Source organism: Petaurus breviceps, unplaced genomic scaffold (assembly GCF_028583685.1).
Source record: "Petaurus breviceps papuanus isolate PSGF00001 unplaced genomic scaffold, PetGlider_PUasm1.0 37, whole genome shotgun sequence".
Classification (NCBI taxonomy): domain Eukaryota; kingdom Metazoa; phylum Chordata; class Mammalia; order Diprotodontia; family Petauridae; genus Petaurus; species Petaurus breviceps.
In genome coordinates, this window is record NW_027186296.1 from 31,349,928 (window position 1) to 31,374,545 (window position 24,618).

General features: G+C 37.8%; 1 protein-coding gene and 2 pseudogenes across 4 annotated transcripts in view; 1 reads left to right on the forward strand and 2 right to left on the reverse strand.

Moving 5' to 3' along the window:
* The window catches only part of LRRC49 (leucine rich repeat containing 49), a 199,634-nt gene that overhangs the window by 14,043 nt on the left and 160,973 nt on the right, over positions 1-24,618 (reverse strand). For all 4 annotated transcript variants that reach the window (XM_069098179.1, XM_069098177.1, XM_069098178.1 and 1 more), the window contains 4 exons: positions 9,250-9,487; positions 7,853-8,038; positions 3,565-3,674; positions 1,172-1,325 (listed from right to left, as the gene is read on the reverse strand). In XM_069098179.1, the coding sequence (XP_068954280.1) occupies positions 1,172-1,325; positions 3,565-3,674; positions 7,853-8,038; positions 9,250-9,487 (688 nt within the window). The remainder of the gene's footprint in view (positions 1-1,171; positions 1,326-3,564; positions 3,675-7,852; positions 8,039-9,249; positions 9,488-24,618) is intronic.
* On the reverse strand, positions 2,586-3,268 carry LOC138168708 (small ribosomal subunit protein eS25-like; annotated as a pseudogene).
* LOC138168709 (negative elongation factor E pseudogene) lies at positions 13,261-14,141 on the forward strand (annotated as a pseudogene).

A 24,618-nucleotide genomic window follows, 5' to 3' on the forward strand; every position in this document is an offset into this window, starting at 1 on the left:
CTGATGTCAAATATTTTCAGGGCTACTATGTAAAAGTAGTGATATCGCTATTATTGCTTGCTCCAGAAAGCATTATTAAGATTCAAATGGATTCAGCATTAAGTGTCTAACATGCATAAATACTAGAGATACAAATTCAAGAAATGAAATAGTATGTTACAACTTCACACTGTTCAAAAAAGCCACAGTGACCTCACAAAGGAGTGAGTTCTGTGTCATTAGAAATAGTCTAGAAGCTGGATGTCAATGCTACGAAAAAGCCATTTATATTGACATCTGGACCCTTCAGATTCTAGTATTCTATTGTTTAAATGTTTTGTGTGCATATTTGTATCTTCTCTTCAACTAGATGGTAAGGCAAGAAATGTGTATCACACTTCTCTATGGAGTAGAGTTGCAGAATGGAAAGAGCCCTGGATTTGGAGTCAGAGGACCTGGGTTTGAATCCTGCCGCTGTCCTTTACTACTTGTGTCACTTTGGGCTATTCACCAACCTCTCTATGATTAGGTTTCCTCATCTGTAAAATGGGGTTGGTGGCAAAGAGATTTGGACTAGATGGACTCTATGGTCCCTTCTAGCTCTAAATTTAAGTATCCCCCATAGCACTTAGTAAGTTTACAGTAAAACATCAAAAAGGTAACTGTTAAATAAACATATGAATGAATGTTGGCCTTCTATTTTTCAGTCTGAGTAGCTATGGTAGGGTTAATATGGATATCAAGGCACTATCCAGAGTCAAGAACATAGAATTTCATGGAATTGTGGAGGTAGAAAGTAGGGTAAAATGCCAGAAGTCCAAACAGAAAGGTTAGTCACCAGCAGAAAAGGAAGCAACTGGGAGCCAAGGATCAATTCACATTTGACTCTGCTCTAAGTCATAACAGGGCAGTGGTTTTTTCTGTTCTATTTTTCTTAGTTTTCCGCTGGTTATTCTTTTGACAACAGAAAATGGATGAACTATGGATTTTCCCTATGAGCCCTTTTCTTTTACACTATACTCTTCCTGGACTGAACCAATAGTAAAGATGCATTGAAGGCTGAACTAAATTAATGCAGGCCAAATAAGTTATCTAAATGTTGACAACATCAAAATGAGTAATCAAGAAAAAAATCACAAACCATTTGGACTGTCAAAACACAAAACCCCAAAGATTAAATAAGCAGTTTTACCTCAAGTTTTTCTGTATAAAAGTCTCTTGTGGTATAATTCAGTGTAGCTCGATTTGTATTTTCTCCACAAATTCTTTTGCTATCATTACCTTCTTCACTGACACCCCCAGATTTTTTCCCTTTTCCTTCTAGCAGATACCGGAATTGCTTCTTCCTGAAGGAAGAAAATAAAGATGTTGACACACCAAATTAAAATCTCTATTGTTTTTGTTCTTTTTCAATAAGTGAATTTGCTTTCTTTGAACATTTGCTTTGTGAGATTGAGTTTGTTACATTTTATAAATTTGAAACAGATATAACGTACCCTAATCTTCATCTGATTCACCTACTCGATTGAATTCTTTTATTTGAAAACTGCAAATCATCACCATAAATATAGTTTATTGGTTTGGCAAATGAAACTTTTCTAAAATGGAAAAAGTCTAGTGGGAAAAAAATACAATACAATGAATCAGATTGCCTTAAGTTAAAAAATCCTTGTAACCTTCTCAGAGCTATTGTAGAGTCACAACAAGTACAAACTAAAACATTTGTTAACAAATACTTTGTCATGGAAAAACATGTCACTTAACCTTTTGACAACCAAGGTCAGACAGTGCTCAACCTGCAACTCTGAATGAGCCACATGTCATTTCTTAAGAGTAGTCTCTAGCATAATGAAAGCATGTAATCTTTGGCAGGAATAAATCACCGAACACAGAAAAGCAGAGCAGAGCTCAAGTGAAAAAAAGAAAGAGCTGAAGGGAGGATAGCAGGGAAGTAGAAAGCACCTGCACTTGGAACCAGAGGGTACTCACTCAAACTGTAAATTTGCTATTTAATACTTGTGTGACCTGAAGCAAGTTGCAGCTTCAGGGCTACAGTTTCCTCATCTATAAAACTGGGGACAGGAGAACAAGTGAGGTCAGATGGTTCCTGAAGTTCCTCCCAACCCAAACCTGGATTCACATCCCAGCCAACAATGACCTTGCTGGTGTGGGACCCTCAGCCAGATCAGTGACCTGCCTGAGTCACAGGGACCTCCCGGTTGGAGGCAACACAGCATCCCAGAGTGAGCAGCCTTCCAAAAAGGAAGAACAGGATCCTGCCTTTGGCACAGCGGGCCACAGGGTCCTGCCCAAGTCACTTTCCCTTTCAGGTGCTAATTTGCATCAGAAGAAAATGTTTCACTGGGGACTCAGATAGAACATAGATTCCTTGAGAGTGGGGGAAGTTTCATTTCTGTCTTTGTATTCCCCAGCACCTAGTACAACTCCTGGTTCATAGTAGGCACTTAATAAATGTTTGTTGAGTAATTAATTGGCTATTACATTGATGAAATCAAAGGTCAGGTTCAAAAAGAAAAAGATGGGAGATACTATTCCTTTACAATAATATCTCACAGGGTTATTATGAGGAAAGTACTTTGCAGATCTTTTTTTTTCTTAGTCCAGTAAGTTTATTTTTGAAAATCTACATAGAAATGTTGAACCATTTCATGCATCTTCAGCAGCTGGAGCATCTCCACCCTTGGTGTTCCTGGTATATATCACTTGTGCTCTGTGTTTGGAAACCAGCTTAATCAGACCTTTAGTAAGCAGTTCCTGGAGAGCTGCTTGGGTTAGAGAACCCCAGATCTTCAGTCTCTCTGAGACTACTGCAGGGGTGATAAGTTTATAGTTGGGGACCTCCTTGCAGAGTTTGTCATACGTTGCTTTGTCAAATAGAACCAGATTGTTAAAGCTTATCTCGAACTTTTCCCTTGGACCACTTCTTCTTAGCCTTGCCCCCTGACTTGTTCATGGGATCTCTGTCCTTCTTGGCTGACTTGCCGGCATCTTTCTTCTTCTTATGGTCCTTGGGAGGCTTGGTGAGGCTTCAGGTACTCCTGCTGCTGCCGCCTCCAAGCTAAGATGTTGGACAAAAAGGGTACTTTGCAAATCTTAAAGTATTATCCAACAAACATTTATTAAACACCCACTACATGCAAAGGCACTACTTTAGGTACTGGCTACACAAAACAAAAGTCCCTACCCTCAGGGAATTTATGTTCTCTTGGTCCTAAAAGGCCTCATCAGAAAGATGGGTCAGGCACCTTTACCAGTTCCCACCTGACATGTTGACTGCCTATTGGGTATGAAATGCTATAAATCTTTTAGAAAGGCAACCATAGCAAATGGGAAACATTGTCTGGAAATAGAAAACTCCTGCAATACAGAAAACCATTTCTGCATGTTAAGATTCTGGAAAGGTTGATGCATAAACCCCAGTAACTCAAGGTGGTGCTATGCTAGCATATAAGTACCCTTATCAACCAGAGGCAAAGATGAAAGAAAAAATTAAGGTATGAATGCTTTTTAAGACTGCTCCAGGAAGGCTGTACTCTGCTATTTAAATTAAAAACTGATTGTCACCTGACTTCCCCCAAAAGTGAAAGCAGCCGATACTGTGGTAATTCAGAAGATGCTACATGTGCTAGAATTCCAAAAAGTCTTTCAGCCATTATCATGTCATTCTGTGTCACCTGAGGAAAAAAGACAAAAAATGTCAAAAAATAGTATGTTGGACATTTTAGACATTACTAACAGAACTCCAAGGAAAAATTTGAATGAGCTCTTTCCTTTAAAATCAGGAGAGCTCAGCACCATGGTCTCTGGAGGCTGTTGGGAGAAGCATCTCCCTTTGGTCACGCTCCCTATCCCTCACATTATGCTCTCCAGCATTTCGTTTTGTAGTTTCCTGTTAGTAGAAGCTTAGAAGTCTGGAAACTATTTCTGGGATATCTGAAGTTCTTAATGAGAAAATTTTTAAAATAAACGGTAGATTTTGGAAAGCATAAGAAGTTGAGAGGAAATTTCCAAGCAACTATTAAAACTAATTCATTTTAATGATGTATCAAAAGGTCAATCAAGTAATTACTCACACCTTTCCCCACAATGCATTTCTTTGATCACTTCCCAAGAGAAAATACTCACTGGCTTAGGGAAGAAATTTCCCTTCCTCTTTGTAGCTATTATATAGAATTTTAGTTTTCATTTAGCCCTTTCTGATCCTCTTCATATACTAGATTATATACAGCTCATAGGAATTCTTTCCTATATTTACTCAGGGAAGCATGTGTAACCTAGAGCTGAGGGTACAACTTGGATTAATGTGTATATGTATTTTCTTTTACATAAAACAGTATTTTTACTGTTTATTTATTAACATTTACAAAATTTTAGACATTGATGAAAACTATATAAAGTATCAATCAATAGTAATCAATCAACATGTGTTTTTTAATATGCTATAATTAATGTTTTTTGATTAAATATCTACTACTGCTAGACACTATGCTAAGTACTGAGGATACAAAGACTAAAGGGAAAAAATTTCTGCCCTCAAGGTGTTTACCTTCTAATGAAGGAAAATAACATATACAGATGTAAATGAATGTTTAATAAAATAAAAGGCAGTTTGGAGAAGGAAGGCACAAGAAGCCGGGGGAAGGGAAAAGACTAAAAAAGGCTTCATGAAAAACATGGTGCTTGAACTGAGTCTTGAATGAATTCTTGAATCCAATAAATTAAGTCAAAGAGAGAATGTACTCTGGACAAAGGGTCCATCCAGGGCAAAGGTACAGAGACAGAAGATGAAGTTCTATGTGCACAAGTGCAAGTAGTGTTTAGATCAGAGTGTGTTAGATCAGAGAGAGAGAAGAGGAGAGGAATCAAGTTTAAGATAACCAGAAAGACAGAAAGGGACCAGGTGATGAAGAGCATTAACTGTCAAAGAGAGTGCTAGGGGCACAATGATAAAATGGAAATAGCTCCAATCCTTCAGAGGCTGTTCTAGTGGGAGATATAACATGTACACAGCATTATATACAAAATAAGTACAAGGTAATTTTGGAGGAAGGAGCTAATGAGACTAAGAATGGCTCCACGTAAAAGGTGGATTCTGAGCCGAGTTTTGGAGAAAACAAGGGACTTAAAATCGCAGAGATAAAGAGGGATAGAATTCTATGAATGGAGGTAGCCAAAGTAAAAGCAATGGAGATTAAGTGTTCTATGTGAACAATAGCAAGGAAACCAGTATGGTTAGACTGCAGGGTGTAGGAAGAGGAGTAATACATAACAATATTGGGAAGGAACACTGGAACTAGGTTGTGAAGGACTTTAAAAGTCAAACAGAGTAGCTGATATTTGATCCTAAAGAAAATAGGAAGCCATTAGTGTTTACTGGATAGAGGAGTGACATTTTCAGACCCAAGCTTTAGGAAAATCACTCTGGGAGCTGTGAGAAGGCTATATTAGAGTGAAGAGAGACTTGGGGCACAGAGATCAATTAGTAAACTATTGCAATCAATAGTCTAGTCAAGAAGTGTTGAAGGTCAGAACTAGTGTGGTAAGCTGTGTGAGTGGAGATATTGTTGCAGTAGAGACAATAAGACTGGCAATTAACTGAATATGTGAGGTGAGAAAGAGTGGAGGATAACCTCAAGATTATGAGATTGAATATCTGCAAGAATACTGATGCCTTTGACAGAAGGAGAGAAGTCTGAAAAAGGGAAAGGTTGCCAGGGGGAAAATGATGAATTCTATTTTATACACATTGAGTTTGAGATTTCTATGAGCTATACAGCTTGTAATGTCCAAAAGGCAGATATACAGAAATGGGAACTCAAGAGAGATCCTAGAACTGGATATATAAAGCTGGGAGTCATTTGCACAGAGATGATGATTAGATACATAGGAGGTAATGATATTACCCAAGTGAAAGAGTAGAGAAAGAAAAGAGAAGAGGGCCAGGCCAGAGCTGCCAGAAGGGTAGGAATTGTTTTATCTAATTTTCTTTATCTTCTAATATCTGACATGGTGCTTGGCAAACTGTAGGTGTTAAATAAATATTCAATAAATTGAACAAACAAAAGCTGATCACATGGTAATATATTACACAAGTAATCAAGGATTCTATAGTTCTTCAAATATTATACTTTCCTTCTATTCAAAGATATAACAAAATAATTTAGTTTGATTATTTCCCCTTTCTATAGTTTATATGCATATTGTTTTTTTTTTATACTTATATATAATTTGAATAAATTACATTTGAGTGCAACTATTTAGTATTCTGTGCCCCCATTTCAATTACCCTGAGATGTTAGTTTGGAGTAGACAAAGTACATTTGGGAAGTTTACTCTGCCACAGCAAAATTTCCTCTGGCTTAAGCTAGTTTTGGCAATTCAGGGAGCTCCTATTGAGACTGGATAGTTTGGGGGCTCTGCTCAGGATCTCTTAAATTGCTCTGGAGGTCTAGATTAAATTAGACTCCTTGAAAAGCAGTTTGAACAATCAAATATACTCAAGGGGTCCAAGACTATTTTACTTTCCTCAAAACGTAGCTACCTACCATGGCAGATGTCCAGGCACTACCCTAGGTGGATAAGTCAACAAACCTCAGTCTCTTGAAGATACACTTGATTTTGAAAGAACCAGAATAAGGGTATCTAGAGTGTAATAATTATTGGCAAGTATGTTCATTTTTAGTGAAGACAAGAATCTGTTCATTTTATCACTAACAAAGAGGAAAAAAGGGCATTTCAGAAAATTTGACCTGTTTCCCCACATTAAGTTATATTTCAAAAATCTAACTGCTAATTTGGGAGATAGTGATGTTTAGTACTGGAAGAATCCCTTCTTTTCTTTTCCATATTAACATTTAAAGAGAGCGAGATCCCCTTGCCTAGACTTTTAATAATTGGGATCAATGTGAGATAAGCCTTACTGGCAACATTTGAGGCAATTGCTCTTCAAGAGCTTTGAAATGGCAGGGTTGGATATGGAGTTAGAAGACTGTTTGAATCCTGCTTTGGACATTTACTAACCCTGTTACCTCAGGCAACTCCTTTAGCCATTCTGATTCTCAGTTTCTTCATCTGTAAAATGTGGGTAATTCCTAGAATAGTTGTGGTTCAAATGAAAGATTTTGGAAAGTGCTTTGAAAAATTTAAAGCACTACCTAAATGTCAGCTGTTATTATTCAAAGATAATAATCTCCCCAGATAAATCTGTCAGTCATCTCTAGACTTTAGTTATTCAAACAGTTACACCGAAGCCAGCAGTTAGAAACTATTTAAAAAACAAAACAGAGGTTGCTCGTCTTTTTCTCTTTAAATATTTTTGCTCCCTTCTGCATTTCCAGGTTTTACTCTCTTCTTTCTCATAACTTTATCTTTCCTTTCTCTTATCCTATTCTTCCTTTCTTTCTTTTTGGTGAGTCTTACCAGTTACCATTTAAGCCCTTTAGCATATAAGGCAATGCATGAAGTACAGAATAAGTCATGAGCTTTGACTTTTGAAGAATCCAAAGAGCATATTATCCACAGATATGTACAAAACATTTGACTAGTCTACTAAATCTTTTACAATGTTGCTATCTTCATATCAGAAAAATAATCAATATTATTTATTACTTTATTCTTTATTACTCACTTTAAGCCAATGCTATTTGTAAAGCTGGTTTAATTCTCAAACTTTCTGAGTGATGTGATTTTTATTTTAAAATAATTTAAATAATAAACTAATAATTTAAAATATTATAAAATGAAATAAACATTCTCTGATTACATGGCTATTTCATCTCTTTACTATTTTTTATGACTTCCTTTTAGAGAGAAATTATACTCATACTATTCACAAAGGATATGGTTAGGTTACCTCAGTTCCATTTATTTTCTGCATGCTAAAATGGCTCAGTCTAAATAGCACATAGTATTTCCAGAGTGTAAAATTGACAACTGGATTTCCCTGAGGATCGATTGTCAACTGGTCAATGCGACGAAGCTGTGCCAGTGCATTAAACTGCTGGAGCATAACAAGATTTGTCTCCTTGAACTTAAGGTGCTATAAAACAAAAAATATAAATGTAAATGATACTAAATTTAAACATCTTAAAATCATCAAACTTATAATTCCATGGATCATTTTTATACTTGTGGTCTACCTACTGACCTTAGGTTTGGCTAATCAGTATTCAAATAGATAAAAGCAAAAGAATTTATTTATTTTTAACAGATTTAATATGCCCACTTCAAAACAAAATGGGAAAGATATTTATATCTTACCTACAAAACAAGGCCATTTAGGAATAATTATTCAAATACAGGTTAACCTAGATTAGCTTTATGATCCCCTTCCAACTCTATGCTTTTGTCATCTTAAAAAATTATATAAACTCTAAGAATACCAAATCTTTATTTCCTTTGCACTAATCCAAATCTTTAAATGAAAGATATGAAGTTTTCAAACAATTTTATACAGAAATTTCTACTGGTCCTATAAGGTAAAAGCAGGCTATTGACTTTTTAAAGCTAACTATAAGACACAAGGGGTTAAACTGGTTCCCCCAGAAAAAGTTAGCAGAACTGGGATGATCATGCAAGTGCTATATCTGTCAGTTTAGAACTTCATTCACTAACATACAGAGCTTTTATTTCTAGCCTCTCTTTCTTATGGATGATGATAAAAAGTACTGACATAAGGAAACATAAAGGGGATAGATGCAGGAAATCAACTGAGTTATAGAAAAAACATTATAATACATTTTTCATTAAATAGTAAGTTATAAAATCATAATTTTAAAAAAATACTCAGATTATACTAATATAAAAATCAGCAAAATTAAGCCTCGTTAAATGTTTCAAATGTCAAGATATATAAATGCATGGCAATTATTATGAAAATTTATAAGAAATACAATATTGTCATGACTATATAAGACATAATAAAGAAAACATACACAAATTATCTATGTGAGTAGGTCTTAATAAATGTTTTATAAGGGAAAGTAAATAATTTTAAGTATTTCTTTTATTTTTCATTTTTATTCTACTGCAAAAGGTCAAAGTGCTTTACAATGGTTGAATGCCCAATAGGAGAAGAAAATTATAAAACCATTTTCAATCCTAATTTATAGTTCTGGCTTTAGAAAGTCTTGTGTTAGGAACTTGCTAGATAGAAACAGCAGGAAACAAAAGGATTAAAACTAAGCTTTGAACTAATCACATGAGCTACAAGTAAGAGCCATTTAAACATTATTGTTAATAAAGGTTTACCAAAGAATTAGGAAATTTAATCTTCAATTTGGGGAGTACTTGAACTATTTCATCAAATTCTATGAAAGTGAAGGAGACTGTTGTGACCAATCCTGCTGTCTGAACACTCCAGTTCCGATCCAGTGATTCTAGAGCTCCAGAGCCATACAAGAAAAGTGTATCTCCATCCACTTCTACAAGGTGATTTTCTATGACAGCAAGACCTTGTAAAGCAGTACTTATCACAGGGTCAAGAGATCTGGCAAAAGACAAATACAATTTTAAATCAAAGTTTTTTTCACGATAAAGTAAATAACAGAATATGTGAAGACTTAATCATCATAATTTCCCTGTAATTTTAAAAGATTTTTTTTATTTCACTAAGTGGAAATTAAATAAAACATACCATTGGCTCACTTTCACTACTAGGTGTGAAAGATTAGTAACCCTGTAAATGTATTTTCAATTCAAAGAAAGGCAGAGTATTACAATAAGTCCTTCCTCCAAATCCAAAGTTATTTTTTACATCAAATTAAAGACCATGAGCTATTCAGTGTCAAATATATAGAAAGCTAATAGAGAAGGAAATGGCAAACCACTCCAGTATCTTTGCCAAGAAAATTCCCTATGAGGTCACGAGAGTCAGATATGACTGAACAACAACAACAACAATCCTTTAAATACTGTTGACAGTTACAGTTTCCAAAACAGAAGCCATATTTTAGGTATAAGGCTATACACATAGGGTCTTTGGCCAAGATGAGTGAGAGAGAAGACTTTAAGATTAATTCTCATCCCAAAACTATAAGAAGTGAACCAGGTAAAGTAATAAAAACTACAAAAAAGGATAATAAAGGAAATGTTTCTTCATGTAGGGAACCTCCTATATAATGAATAAATAAGCAAGTAAACAAATCATTAGAGAGAAGTTTGCCTTAAGACCACTCTCCCTAGCAGGGACTTATGCTCCTTGCCCATCTTGCTGAGACTAGGAACTGTGGCATGCACCATTTTTCCTTTGAATCTCCTTTTGGCAGTACTTGGTCAGACATTTGCACTCCTCTGCATATCATTCAGGGGTCAATGGAGATGTGCATAAATGAGGATGAGCAGACTATAACACATGATGAATAAGAAATGAAAGAAAAGGAGTGGAGTAAAGTTTATCATCAAATAAAATCATGATAAAAAAAAAGATAAGTAGTCTGTAAGATACCTGAAGCAAGAGTGACCCCTCAGATCCTGTTGGAGCCAGAACAAGAAAGGTTTTGATAGGGGACTGCCCAGGAAGACAGATGAGAAGAGAGTCAGAAGCCCACTGTAGAAAGCCCATCAGAAGGTCCAAAACACAATCTCTCATATTAGGTAGCTGAACTCATCAAGGAAATAAAGCATAAGCACCCCAGAACTGGACAGTATAATTCCCAGTACCCAAATGGGACTTGCCTAGACTGTGGCAAGGAAAAAAGTAACTGCCCATGTATTGTTGTGCAGACAAAGAGATGGAGACAGGATCCAGGCCAACACCAATGATGGGCCACCAGAGAAAGAGGGCTGGAGGCAGAATGAGGGTTGGTTCCATCTCAAACCAGAGCTCAGAGTCCCAAGTCAAGGCTGTGGAACAGGAAAAAGGGGAGACTAGGAATAAGCCATTCCCTCTAGAGCAGTGGCAAGGCAATAGCAGCAACATCCAGGCTACAGAGTGCACTAGACTAAGAAGGACCTTGCCTACCTCATCTAATACATGAAAGGAGCAGAGTCTGGTGTTGGTACAAAGTCCCAATCTAAAAACTGCAGCTGGAGATATGAGTGAACAAAAAATTCCAAATACAAAGAAGAAATACTATGACTTATGCCTTAAGGTAAACCCAAGAGGCAAACTCAGGAGGAGTAACTTCATGATAAATGTAAGGAGAATCTATAGGGGAAAAAAAAAAAGAACAACTTGGTCATAAGGACTTCAAGAGTTGGAAGAAATGAGGCAAGAGATAAAAATTAGAGATCTTTTTTGGGAGGTCTTTCTCAAGTGTGGAAGGCAGGGCAATTGGGGTTAAGTGACTTGCCCAAGGTCACACAGCTAGTAAGTGCTAAGTGTCTGAGGCTAGATTTGAACTCAGGTCCTCCTGACTCCAGGGGATGTCGGGGAGTCTACCTTGGCTGGGGATTCTTCTGCTGCTGGATGGTACCTACTCACTCTTTCAGGTGTGGGGATGTAATGGCAAGCAAAGTAGTACTTTGCTGCTTGTTTCAGATATTCAAGTGCCTTTGAGTCTAACCTTTGATTGTATCAAGATTCTATTGGAAACAGTATACACTGTATTGCCCTAAACAGGCCTAAGGGAGTTTGAAGACCTTCTCTACCCTTAATAGGTCTAACATAATAACAAGGAGCCCATGGTGGGAGGAGCTTGCTGAAAGAGCAGAACAGGAAGGAATACAGCAGAGAAAAGCTAAAGCAGAGTTGGGAGCAGGCAGAACTGAGAGACAGAATGCTTGTGATTTTGGTGCTCTGTTCATCTGTGTTTCTTTCTGAGAATTGAGGGTGAGAATGTTTTGATGTTGGCACTCTGTAGCACTCTGTCTGTTGTTCTAGCAGATGGAAGCCTTGTCTGCTGATTTGTGTTACCTTGTCAGACAGAGAGTTCAGATAATAGTGCTAGCAATGTGTGTAAATACTGTTGTAGCTCTGTTAAGTTTAATGTGTGTAAATATTGTAGCTTTGTTAAGCTTTGTCTTCCTAGAAACAGAAACTGCAGAAGTGTTTAGAGTAGAGCAGTCCCCATAAATTGAGATATAGAACTGGGATTGGAGAGCTGTATACATGTGAATTCAGGCAAGAGTTGGGTGAATCCAGGCAAGAGCTGGGAGCAGTCAGCCTATGGAGGAGGAGCCATGGGGTTTGGAAGCCAGCCTCGAGTTAAGATGAAAGAGGACTTTACTTGGGTACTCTATACTGACTGATGAGATTGTGACTTACAGTGACCTAGGGATGGATGGTGTTTGTACTTTCTGCTACCCTTTAAGGATGATTGACTTAAGGATGATTGGAAAATGAGAGAAGACTTTACTTGGGTACTCTGTATTGACTGATGAGATTTGTATCTTACTGTGACCTATGGGTGGATATTGTTGTGAATGTTATGCTTCAGTTTCTTGAATGTTATGCTTTGGTTTATTGCTGAATACAGAGTTCACTATACTATGCAATTAGATCCTTAAAATTATTCACAGCAGCAGTCCTCAGGAGAGCTGCTTGTGACTGGCTTTACACGGGGGAATTTCTCTTCTTTAGAGTGGCAAATAGATAGAGTGGCAGCTTGCCACTAGATTAAAAGGGAAAGTCCCTTCCATTACCAAACCAAAATGTATTCAAAAGTAGTGGGATGGTGGGGGCGGTTAGGTAGTGCAGTGAGTAGAGCACCGGCCCTGCATTCAGGAGGACCTGGGTTTGGATCCAGCCTCAGACACCTAACAAACACACACACACACACACACACACACACACACACACACACACACACAAACTAGTCATATGACCTTGGGCAAGTTACTTAACCACAATTGCCCTCCAAAAAGGAAAAAAACAAAAAGTAGTGGGAAGGTGAGAGATGTTCCCAGAGTCCTAACTTCTGATTTGGGATATATTTCCCCAAAGAAACTATGTTAGAAGTATTGATCAAGTTCCAAAGTTAGGTCACAGAAGTCTACTTTTCACATATTTCAGAACTGTTATTGCTTGAACAGCTTTGTGGGCTATCCTGGGAAGCTAACCAACCATAAGAAATTTTTTATATGAGAAAATCTGTTCCAAGTTTCAAATTGACCAAATATCAGGCTTGAACTAACCAATTCATAACCTAAGAATTTGCCATAAAAGCTGAGAATCTCACTTTCAGCAAGTATGGAGAGCAAGTAGAATTTTGCAATCCTAGCATAGTGTTTTCTATATTTGTCTTTTGGTCTCATCTAAGTAACATCTGTCCATGTTCAAAATGATATCCCAAAACAGGATCTGGACTTCTGGTGCACAATTAAAAAAAAGAGAAATGATGGATTCTTGTCCAGAAACATAGTTCGCGAAATAAGGGCTGATGAAAAAAATGTCATCCCCTAAACATCATCACCCTGTGCCCATCTGGTCCTCCCAGGAGGGGAGAGGAAGCTGCAGCTGTGGACTCTGTGAAGGAGATAACATCTCCCTTTTCAGTTGCATCTCTGGAGGGCCAGACCTAGCTCAGAGCTGGGAGCTGACATGTTGGTGCTGCTCCCAGGACTGAGTGAGGAAGAAGAAGCATTGGAGAAGAAATTCAGCTAACTCAAGAAAAAGAAAAAAAGCATTATTGGCTCTGAAGAAGCAGAGTAAAAGTAGCACAGCCAGCCAGGGAGGCATCAAACACTCTCTATCAGAGCAACCAGTGGTGGACACAGCCACAGCAACAGAGCAGGCTAAACAGCTGGTAAAATCAGGAGCCATCAGTGCCATTAAAGATGAGACCAAGAATTCCGGCTTCAAGCAGTCACGGACTCTAGGGGGAAACTGAAGGACCCAGATAAGGGCCCAGTCCCTACTTTTCAACCATTTTAGCAAAGCATCTCAGCTGATGATGACTTGCATGAGTCATCCAGATGTCCCCAGTGGAAATCTCTATATGAGAGTTTTGTTTCATCCAGTGATCGGCTTCAGAAACTAGGACCAAGTGGGGAGAAATCAGAAGGTTCAGGGGGGTGGTGATGGTCCTCCCTCTTCAGCCTCCCCACCCCAAAGCCCAAGTCGAGATCCCAGCCATGAGAGGAATCAGGATCGGGATAGGTACCAGGACCAAGATCAAGACAGAGAATGGGATTGAGACAAGGACTGAGACCATGATGGAGCCCAGGACAGAGAACCTCCAGGTCTCAGTAAAAACCACTAAAGTGGATATTCAGTTTAAAAAATGACAATCATTTGTAGTACTGTAAATCTAACTAGTTTTACATTTAAAAGGAAAAGGCAGCGAAAAACTGCCTATGTATATATATTTAACTAGACATCATAGAAAGTATCTATAATATAGAAAGAAGAGCAGTCAAAGTGCCCTGTCACAGGGGAATGAATTTACATGCCACAGAATTCAGGGAAGGAGTAACGAAAACATTGTCCTAAGATTTCTTTATACATATGTAAAAAGCACCAGATGAACTAGAGATCATAATACAAGGAGGTACAAGGATCAATGAGAATTAGTAGGATGGAACTCATTGCTAGATTATTGTTTTGGAAAGATTTACATTATTCAAAGGGGATGAAATAAAGGAGGAAGTATAGTCTAGTAATGTATATTAAGGTGATAAACCTCTTTGTAGAAATCAGTGAACTAGAGAAGGGAATTATAGAAGAGCACCTGAGGGGGAAATCATTATGGGGAGAAACACAAATGATATTATCATTTGAATATCCTGTAGGCCCACAGAACAGAAGTAAAAGAGACAAAGAATCACAGATTTTGAGAATCGGAAGGGCCTTAGCATACATATAATCCAATACATACATGAATGGAATTATTTTTTTTCTCTTTTTAAAAAATTTTAGACAAATACTAAAACAAATACACAATAAGAAAAGAAAAACATTATAAAATTAAATATTAAAATTAAAAAGAAAAAAGAAAAAAACGTCACATACACTGCAGAACATAGGAGAGGATTCAGAATATATAGCAATAACCTATCATTTCAAGAAAGTCTATATATTAAATACTGTTTGTTATGTTGAACACTGTCCATCTTTGCTTCCTTGTAGGTTTTCTTTTGTTCTATGCTGCACACTTTTTACTTTGTTTCTCCCCCCCCCCTTCCTCCCTTACCCCACCACACCAAGGCTACAATTGAGCATGGATATATTTATAAATAAGTATTAATATATACATACATGCATACATATATACACACACATAATACATAAACATATACTTTCCCTAAGAGATTCTACTCCTAATCTTATATTTATGCACATCTCTTTTTAATTCTCTCTCCAATTCCTCTACTTTATGTCTACCTGCTACGTTGCCCTCCTATTACTTAACCTACCTCCACTCCAGTGATCCATCCCTTATCCTCCCATTTCCCTAAATCTAAATACCCTTTTATATACCCCTTTAACCTAGTATCTCCCTCCCCTCTAAAGCTCCTTCCCTTATTCTCCCATTCCCCTAAATGTAAAGACCCTTCTATATCCCCCTTTTAACCTATTCCCTCACATTCCCTTCTAAAGACCCCACTTTATCCTCTCCCCCCTCCCTATCCCCTTAGAGTTTTATTTCTTTACAAATTTAGAAGACTTTTATATTCTTCTAGATGCATATGTATTTTCCCTTCCTGTTGAAAGCAGGTTTCCAGAATCAATAGCTCTCCTCCCCCATCTAATCCCTCTGTATTGGTTCTTCCTCTTGCACCTCATTTGTATAAGGTAATTACTCTTATCTGTTCTTGAGCGGTTTTACTTTTTGAAATCATATCATACTCAGCTCTACCCCATTCTTTCTTACAAGAGTCCTGAAAGTCTCAGAGCTGATCAAATGTCCATTTTTTTTTTCATTCTGACTTATGTTTAACTTTGCTGGGCATGATATTTTCAGCTGGAGGCCTAGTTCTTCTGCTCTTCAATTCAGTGTTCCAAGACCTGCACTCTTTTAGTGTTGCCAACACTCAAGCGATTCTAGTTGTGATACTGTCATATATAAATTGTTTTTTTCTTGTTGCTTATAATATTTTGTCCTTGATCTGGGGGCTTCAGAATTTAACTATAATATTTCTGTGAGTTTTCCTCTTAGGATCTCTTTCAGGTGGTGGTGATCAGTGGATGTTTTTATTTCTACTTTCCTCCCTTGTTCTAACGTTTCAGCCCAATTTTCTTTAATTATTTCTTGTATTATTGTTTCAAGATTATTTTTTTTATCAGGACTTTCAGGTAGTCCAATTATTTTTATGTTTTCTCTTCTTGATATGTTCTTATGAAATGTTTCATATTCTCTATTTTTTCATTCTTCATATTTTGCTTTATTTCTTCATTTCTTATAACTTCATTGGCTTCACCTTGCCAAATTCTAATTTTCAAGGAGTCATTTTCTTCCTTAAGATTCTGTAGCTCCTTTTCCAATTGGAAGACTTTTTGTCATAATCTTATTTTTCTTTTTAATTTTCCCTTTATCTCTCTCATTTGATTTTTAAAGTCTTTTTTAAATTCTTCAATGAATTCTTTTTGGGCAGGTGGCCATTAAGCATTACTTTTTGGAGTAGAAGAGGGTTTCTTTGCTTCAGTATCATCCTCTGAAGATGAACCCTGGTCTTCTCTATTCCCATAATAGCTCTCTATAGTTGGATTCTTTTTCCTTTGCCTGTGCATTTTATTTTTTTGGTAATAATTCATTTTTTGTAATCACCTCTAGTCCTGGGGTGTGAGGGATGGTGCCTCTGGCCTCTGATCCTTTTCAGTTTTCCCCTTTGACCTTGAACTCAAGCCAAGACCTCTAGCCTCCTTTAAGTGCCCACCCCACTATTTCTGCACTCAGCAGGCGTGTGCTGGCTCCACTCTTCACAGCACGGCTAGGTCTGGCATTCCTTGTTAGCAGGGGTACCCTAAATCTTCCCCACGTCAGACACCCAACTCCTGTCACTGTCTCAGGGATAAAAGTTCCTGTGGCTGGAGCTGAGGCAGCCTCTCAAACCAAACCCAGGGCTGGCTACTAGTTGTTAAGGTGGACCCTGTCCTGGAGGTGTTTACTCTTCACAGGGAGGAAATCTCATCCTAGGATTCTTCTTCAGGTCTTCTTGGCTTATCCCAAGAGAACCCCTGTTCTACGCCTACTCTTATTTGTTTCACTGCTCTATGTTCACCCAGAGGTGCTATTTTATCTCTTTTGTAGATGAAAATCTTCAGAGCTTGAAATTTTCTGACCTACTCTGCCATCCTCCCAGAATCCTCTCTCTGGAATTCTTACTGTAACATTCTCAGCAAGTAAACTTCTGGTCTTTGCTTGAAGACCTCTAAGTAGTGAACATCTGTTCCCTCTATAAACAGTCCATTACACTTCTGGACCCCTCTAACTGTTAAGAAGTTCTTCCTAACATCGTCTAAATTTGTCTCTTTGCAACTTTCACCTACTGTACCTAGTTCTGTCCTCTGGAAGCAAACAGAGCACATGAAATTCCTATTCTATGTGATAGTCCTATTTTTCACAGCTACCTTATTCCTCTCACCCCTCAAATTTCCTTTTATTCTAGTTAAAAGCCTTACCTTTTCCTTCAATCAATTCTTGTATTATTCACAGGCCCTTCACCATCCTAGTTGCCATCTCCTGGACAATCATCAACTTATCAAAGTCCTTCTTAAACTGTGGAGCTTAGAACTGAACAAAATTCTCTAGTTATCACACACCCTATTCCTGGAAGCTAAACTTCTCTTAATGGAGTTCAAGATCATTAGCTTTTTTGGTTGCCATATCACATAACTGTTTACAATCCATTACATTGTCTAGATTAGGGTTTCTTAACCTTTGTCTATGTCATGGATACCTTTGGAAGAAGAATGAATCAGCTTATGGACCCCTTTTTCAGAATAATGTTTTATATGCATAAAACAAAATATGTAATATTACAAAGGCAACCTATGTATTAAAACACTTTTTATCAAAATATTTTAAATAAGTTCACAGACTCCAAGTTAGGAACCTCTGTCCTAGATAATTCAGGAACCAAGTCAGAAGCATATTGCTGTGATGGCAGATTTTTTAATTATCTAGACATCTATTGTAGCTTTCTCTCTGCCAAAAGCAGGGCAGCTAATACTTTCTTGCTTTGCCTTATTATAACTTGATACTTTAAAAGGAGGGAAAAGCAATGAAGGGAACACATAATATAATGGACCTGACACTCACCAACAGGGAAGAATTGGCTATTGAAGCAGAAAAACTGAAAATTTTGTAAGCAAAGTAATCTTAACTCTTAAATCAATCTTAAATTCATGATAGAGAAGAAAACTGAGAATATACTTCTAAGCATTTAAAGATAAGATAGATGGAATCCTCATGGCCTAAAATTACACAAAATCAGCCCAGGAAAAATAGGAAGCTCTCAAGAATGAAAATACAAAAAGAAACAAAAATAATTCTAATGAGAAAGCAAAGGGAATAGTTAATGAGACATATGATTGTGAAACTGAATAACTTGGATTTTTTAAAAATGCATATGTAAAACATAAGGGAAAGTAACAGAAAATGGATTAAAAAAAACCTCTTATACAATGCAAGAACATTGATAGGTATGTTTATACCCAGAATAAATTAAGACTTGAAGAATGTTAAAGACAACACAAAGGGTTTCTTTCTGTTTTATTTGTTTTAAACTAAATTTGGTAAAAGAAGCAGCTCAGGAAAGGGTAGGACCATTGCTTGCAGTGAATAGCATAACTTATGATGAAGAGAAGGCCTCTTTTCTTTAATGAAGGAAATACTTGTGATTAGAAAGGATAAAAGAGGAATGACTAATAGGAAGCAGAAATCTAAGACAAAGGAAAAATAAGAGTGAACTTTCAAAGATTGTGAAGAAAAGAAGTGCTACCAAATTTAGGGAAAAGTAAAAGTTGTCATGATTTTCCAAAAAGGGGAGAATGTGGATTCTACAAATTGCAAACCAGTATACTTGACTTTGATTCTTGGTTAAGATTCCAGAATATATTATTAAGGGGATAGTTAGTGAATACTTATAAAGGAAACAGTTATCACTAAAAGCCAGCAAGGCTTCATCATGAATAGCTCAGAGTAACCTCATTTACATTTATGCCAAGTGATTAGGTGGGGAAACCACAGGAGTGTCATAGATATAATTTATTCAGATTTCAGCAAAAGTACCCCTTGCTACTTCTGTGGACAAGATGAAGACATATAAGGCTAATAATAATGATAAGAAAAAGAATAATAGTTAGCATCTATACAGCTAGCATTTTAAGATGTGCAAAACTTGATCTGCATAGGGGGCGGAGTCAAGACGGTGGAGTAGAGACAGGACTTCCGTGTGGCTCCCATTTCCACCTCCTCCTCCAATTCATGTAAAAAATGACTCTACAGAAAATTTGGAGCTACAGAACGCACAAAATGACACAGAGAAGCTAACCTCCCACTGAAGACCATCCAGCAGGCTGGCAGGAAGGGGCCAGTGCAGAGTTCTGGGAGCCAAGCACAGAGCTCTGGGAGTGAGCCCAGCACCGTGCTAGCCGGAAGTTGTAGCCTCAGGGCAGCCAAAACCAGTCCCAGCTGGAGGGACTTCAGATCACCAGCAGCTGTGGCAGTTTCCAGACTTATCAGCCCATAGATGCTAAGGACAAAGTGAGAGGTCAGTGCAGTGTGGACTTTGGGACATGGGAGTTCGGGAGTGCGGTCTGGCCTTTGCCCACTGGAGGAAGAAGTTGCTGAGGTGTGGCAGCCATCCAGCCACTGCAATGTGGCTGCTTCAGAGCTCTGGGCCTGCAGATTGTAGAGGGACCAAGTGACCAGTCTGAGGGGTAATCGCTCTTGATTTAACCTGCTTGGATCTGGATCACTATCTGGGGTGGAGGTCCTGGGGTGTGTGACAAGAATGCCAGAGTGTGTGGAAGCTTCAGAGAGGGCAGCCAACTAATAGTTCCAGCAGCTGAGAAAACCCCAGCAACTGGGACAAAGCTACCCGCTCTGGTAGCAGAGTTCTACTGTGGCAAAAAGCTCAAAAGTCAAGTAACATGAGCAAAGGAGGGAAGCAAGGCAAGCATAGCAGTCCGGCTTTGGATTCCTTTTTTGGGGACAAAAAAAATCAGGGCATGGAACAGGAGGAAGACAGCCAAGTCAGAACTCCTGCACCAAAAGCTTCTATCAAAAGAATAAGCTGCTTATAGGCCATAGAGGAGCTTAAGAAGGATTTTGAGAACCAAATAAGAGAAGTGGAGGAAAAATTGGGGAGAGAAATAAGAACGATGCAAGAATATTATTAAATGAGAGTCAACAACCTCACTGAAGAAAATAACACCTCAAAAATAGACTAACTCAAATGGCAAAAGAGGCTCAAAAAGCCAATGAGGAGAAGAATGTCTTAAAAAGCCAAATTTGCCAGATAGAAAAAGAATCTCAAAAGCTCACGGAAGAGAATCATTCCTTCAGAATTAGATTGGAACAAATGGAAGCTAGTGACTTTATGAGAAATCAAGATACTATTAAACAGATCCAAACAAATGAAAAAAAAAATAGAAGGCAATGTGAAATATTTCACTGGGAAAACCAGGGACCTGGAAAACAAAACCAGGAGAGAGAATTTAAAAATTATTGGACTACCTGAAAGCCATGATCAAAAAAAAGAACTTAGAAATCATTCTTCAAGAAATTGTCAAGGAAAATTGCCCTGATGTTTTTAGAACCAGAGGGCAAAATAGAGGTTGAAGGAATCCACCAATCACCTCCTAAAAAAAGATCCCAAAAAGAAAACTCCTAGGAATATTATAGCCAGGTTCTGGAGTTCCCAGATCAAGGATAAAATATTACTAGCAGCCAGGAAGAAACAATTTGAATACTGTGGAAACACAATCAGGATAACACAAGATCTGGCAGATTCTACCCTGAGGGATCAAAGGGCTTGGAATATGATATTCCAGAGGTCAAAGGAGCTAGGATTAAAACCAAGAATCACCCATCCAGCAAAACTGAGTATCATGTTTCAGGGGAAAATATGGTTATTAGATGGAATAGAGGATTTTCAAGCATTCTTGACAAAAATACCAGGGTTGAACAGAAAATTTGACATTCAGATACAAGAAACAAGAGAAGCATGAAAAGGTAAACAGGGAAAAGAAATCATAAGAAACTTATCAAAGTTGAACTATTTACATTCCTACATGGAAAAACAATAATTGTAACTTCTGAAACTTTTCTCAGTATGAGAAGAGTTGAAGGGAATAGAAATGTGTGTGTTTGTGTGTGTGTATGTGTATGTATGTATATACATACATATATATGTTATATATATACACATACATATATATGTCTATATAGGCGGGTATATGGGCATATGAGTACATATGTGAGTGTGTGCATATATGTGTACAGGTATACATAGACAGAGGGCACAGGACCAATTGAATAGGAAGGGATGATACTTAAAATGTGGAATTAAGAGATGAGAGATATAATGATAGGAGATGGGGAGAGATAGAATAGAGTAAATTATCTCATATGTTTTGTCCTGCTTCCATTAATGGGATAATGTAATCTTGAAAGATGGCCTATAGTGGAATGCAAAAGAAAGCTGTCATTGCCCCTGTTCTTGTTATCATTCTTATCAATGACTTGGTGAAAGGCACAGAAGACATGTTTATCAAATCTGAAGATGACACAAAGTTGGGAAGGACAGATAACATGTTTTATAACAGAATTGCCCTCCCCACTCACTCTCTTACCAATCTTCAGTCCTTCTCTGTCTACTAGCATATCCATATCTCCCCCATCATCAAAAATCTCTCACTTGATCTATCCATCTCTGTTAGCTATTGTACCAGAGCTCTTCTCCCTTTTGTGTCTAAACTCTTTGAGAAGACTGTCTACAACAGAAGCTTCCACTTCCTTTCCTCTCTCTTAACTCCACAGTCTGGCTTCTGATCTCATCATTCAAATGAAACTGCCCTCTCCAATGTTACCAATGATCACTTAATTACCAAGTCAAATGATGGTTTTTCTTTTTTTTTAATAAGCAATTGGAGTTAAGTAACAAGCTCAAGGTTACATGGCCAGTTTTGTGTGTGTGTGTGTGTGTGTGTGTGTGTGTGTGTGTGTGTGGGTGGGTGTTTAGTATCTGGGGCCGGAGCTGATCTCCTCCCGACTCTGGGCCCAGTGCTCTTACTCACTGTGTCACCTAGCTGCACCTCAAATGATTTTTTTTAAACCTCATCCTTCTTGATCTCTCTGCAGACTTTGATATTACTAAGTACTTCTTCTCTTTGATATTCTCTCCTCTCTAGGTTTTTGTACTACCGCTATTCCATTAGGAATGTCTTAAACTCACCTTATCTAAAACTGAACTTATCTTTTCCCCAAAACCTTGCCCTCTTTCTAACTTTCCTAATACTGCCAAGGATACCACTATCTTCCCAGTCACTTCCTTACTTTCTCTCAGTCCCCATATCCACTATGTTGCCAATTCCTTTTGATTCTTTTTAACACTCTCATAAATCTGCCCCTCTCTCCCCTGACATTGCCAGCCATCACCCTGGTGCTGGTACATGCTTTCATTACCTCAGTCAGTCGAATACCATTTATATACTAGGCCTTGTGATAACCATAGCATGCTTGAACCATTACAGGAGCCTGCTGGTTTGTCTCCCTGCCTCAAGTCTTTCCCCCAACTCCAATCCATCCTTCGTTCAGCTGTCAAACAGATCTTCCTGAAGTTCAGATCACACCACGTCACTTCCTCTATTCAATAAACTCCAGTGGCTCCCTATTACTTTAAGGATCAAATATACATAAGATCTTCTACTTGGATTTTAAAGCCCTTTATAATCTCGTTCCTTCCAACTTTTTCAGTCTTCTTATATCTTTTTTTGTCATTGGGTCATTTTCAGTTGTGTTGGGTCTTTATGACCCCCATCTGAGGGTTTTTGAACAAAGATACTGGAGTGTTTTGCCATTTTCTTCTCCAGGTCATTTTACAAATGAAGAAACTTAGGCAAATAGGGTTAAGTGACTTGCCCAGGGTCATAGAGCTGGTGAATGTCTGATGCCAGATGTGATCTCAGGAAGATGAGTCTTCATAACTCCAGTCCGGGAACTCTATCCACTATGCCACCTATTCTATTCCTTGTATTTTGCCATTCTGTGACAATGGCCTCTTTGCTGTTCTTGGAATAAGATACTTTATCTCTCAATTCTGGACATTTTCACTGTCTGTCCTCCATGCCTGGAATGCTCTCCTTCTCTGTTGTCACTTCCCGGTTTCCCTAGCTTCCTTCAAATTTCCCCTAAAAAACTCTACCTTCTATAAGAAGCCCTTCTCAGTCTCCCTTAATCTAGTGCCTTCTCTCTGCTTAATGTCTTCAATTCATTTTATCTCTCTCTTGCTTGTACACCTAAGTTTGCATGTGGTCTTCCTGATAAGTTTGTGAGCTGCCTGACAGCAAATTTTCTTTGCATCCCCAGGGCTTACTTGGCGCAGTGTCTGGCAAACAATGAGCATTTAATAAATGGTTGTTGATTTGACTTAGATCTTGATGGACTAAAATATCAGTAAGAATTTAAGATGATGAAATTTAATAGGGATGCATGTAAAGTCTTACACTTGGATTAAAAAAAAAAACTTTACAAGTACAAGTTCATAATGGACTATAAACTCAATATGTATTAACACTATGATATTACAACCAAAAAAGTTCTTGTGATCTCAGGCTACACTATGAGGGGAACAGTGTCCACAAGGGAGGTAATAGTTTTGCCATACTCTGCCCTGGTCTGACCACATCTGGTACATTCTATTAAATTCTCAGTTGCATATCTTAGGAAGGACATTTATAGACTGGAAAATGTTCAGATAAAGATAACTAAAATGATGAAGCGTCTAAAGGTCATGCCATTTAAGATAAATGGAAGGAACTGGGATTATTTAGCCAGCATGGAAAAGAAACACTTGAGAGAGATATAATAGTTGTAGTCTTTAGGTATGCAGAGGAGGACACGGCAAAGCTTGGCAAGTAGTGGCTCCACCAGACCTTTCTGTTTTGGTCTAGTCCTACCCCTGCTAATTTGCATGATAAGACCCAGAAGATCTTAAGTATGAAGAAAGTCTTAGTGCCTGAGATGTACACGGATATTTGCATGTTGTCAAGTTGCAGCCCCCAGAAGTGGTTTGAATAGTAAAGTACTAGGATAGTCAGGAGTAGGCTGGAGTTAAAGAGACTTTTCTGACCTGGAGTTAGACAAAGGATTGGTATAAAGACTTTCATCTTAATAGGAAATAAGTTAAAAGATAAATAGCTGCTAAAGTTAATCTGTATTCAGGAGCAGCTTCCAGAAGCTAAGATATTTTTTTCCCCTATGTTACACATAGCTCAGGTTTTTATGTGTAAGAGTTTCTTATCTTATGGTGGAAAAAAACCCAGCATAATCTCTGGGAATAAGCTAAAAGGGAAACAGAGAAAGACAGAGTGGGGAACATTTCCTTTATCAAAGTATAAGTGAGAAAAAATCAGTGGTTCTGTAGCATCTGTGCTATGAATCCAAGCATGTACTTGAATATACATGTTTCCAGGCACATAGTAGGCACTATATAAATGTTTATTCCTTCCTTTCCCCAGAGATAGTCCCATATGTTTCCTTTGGCTACATAAGCTCCCCTTGTCATATATCC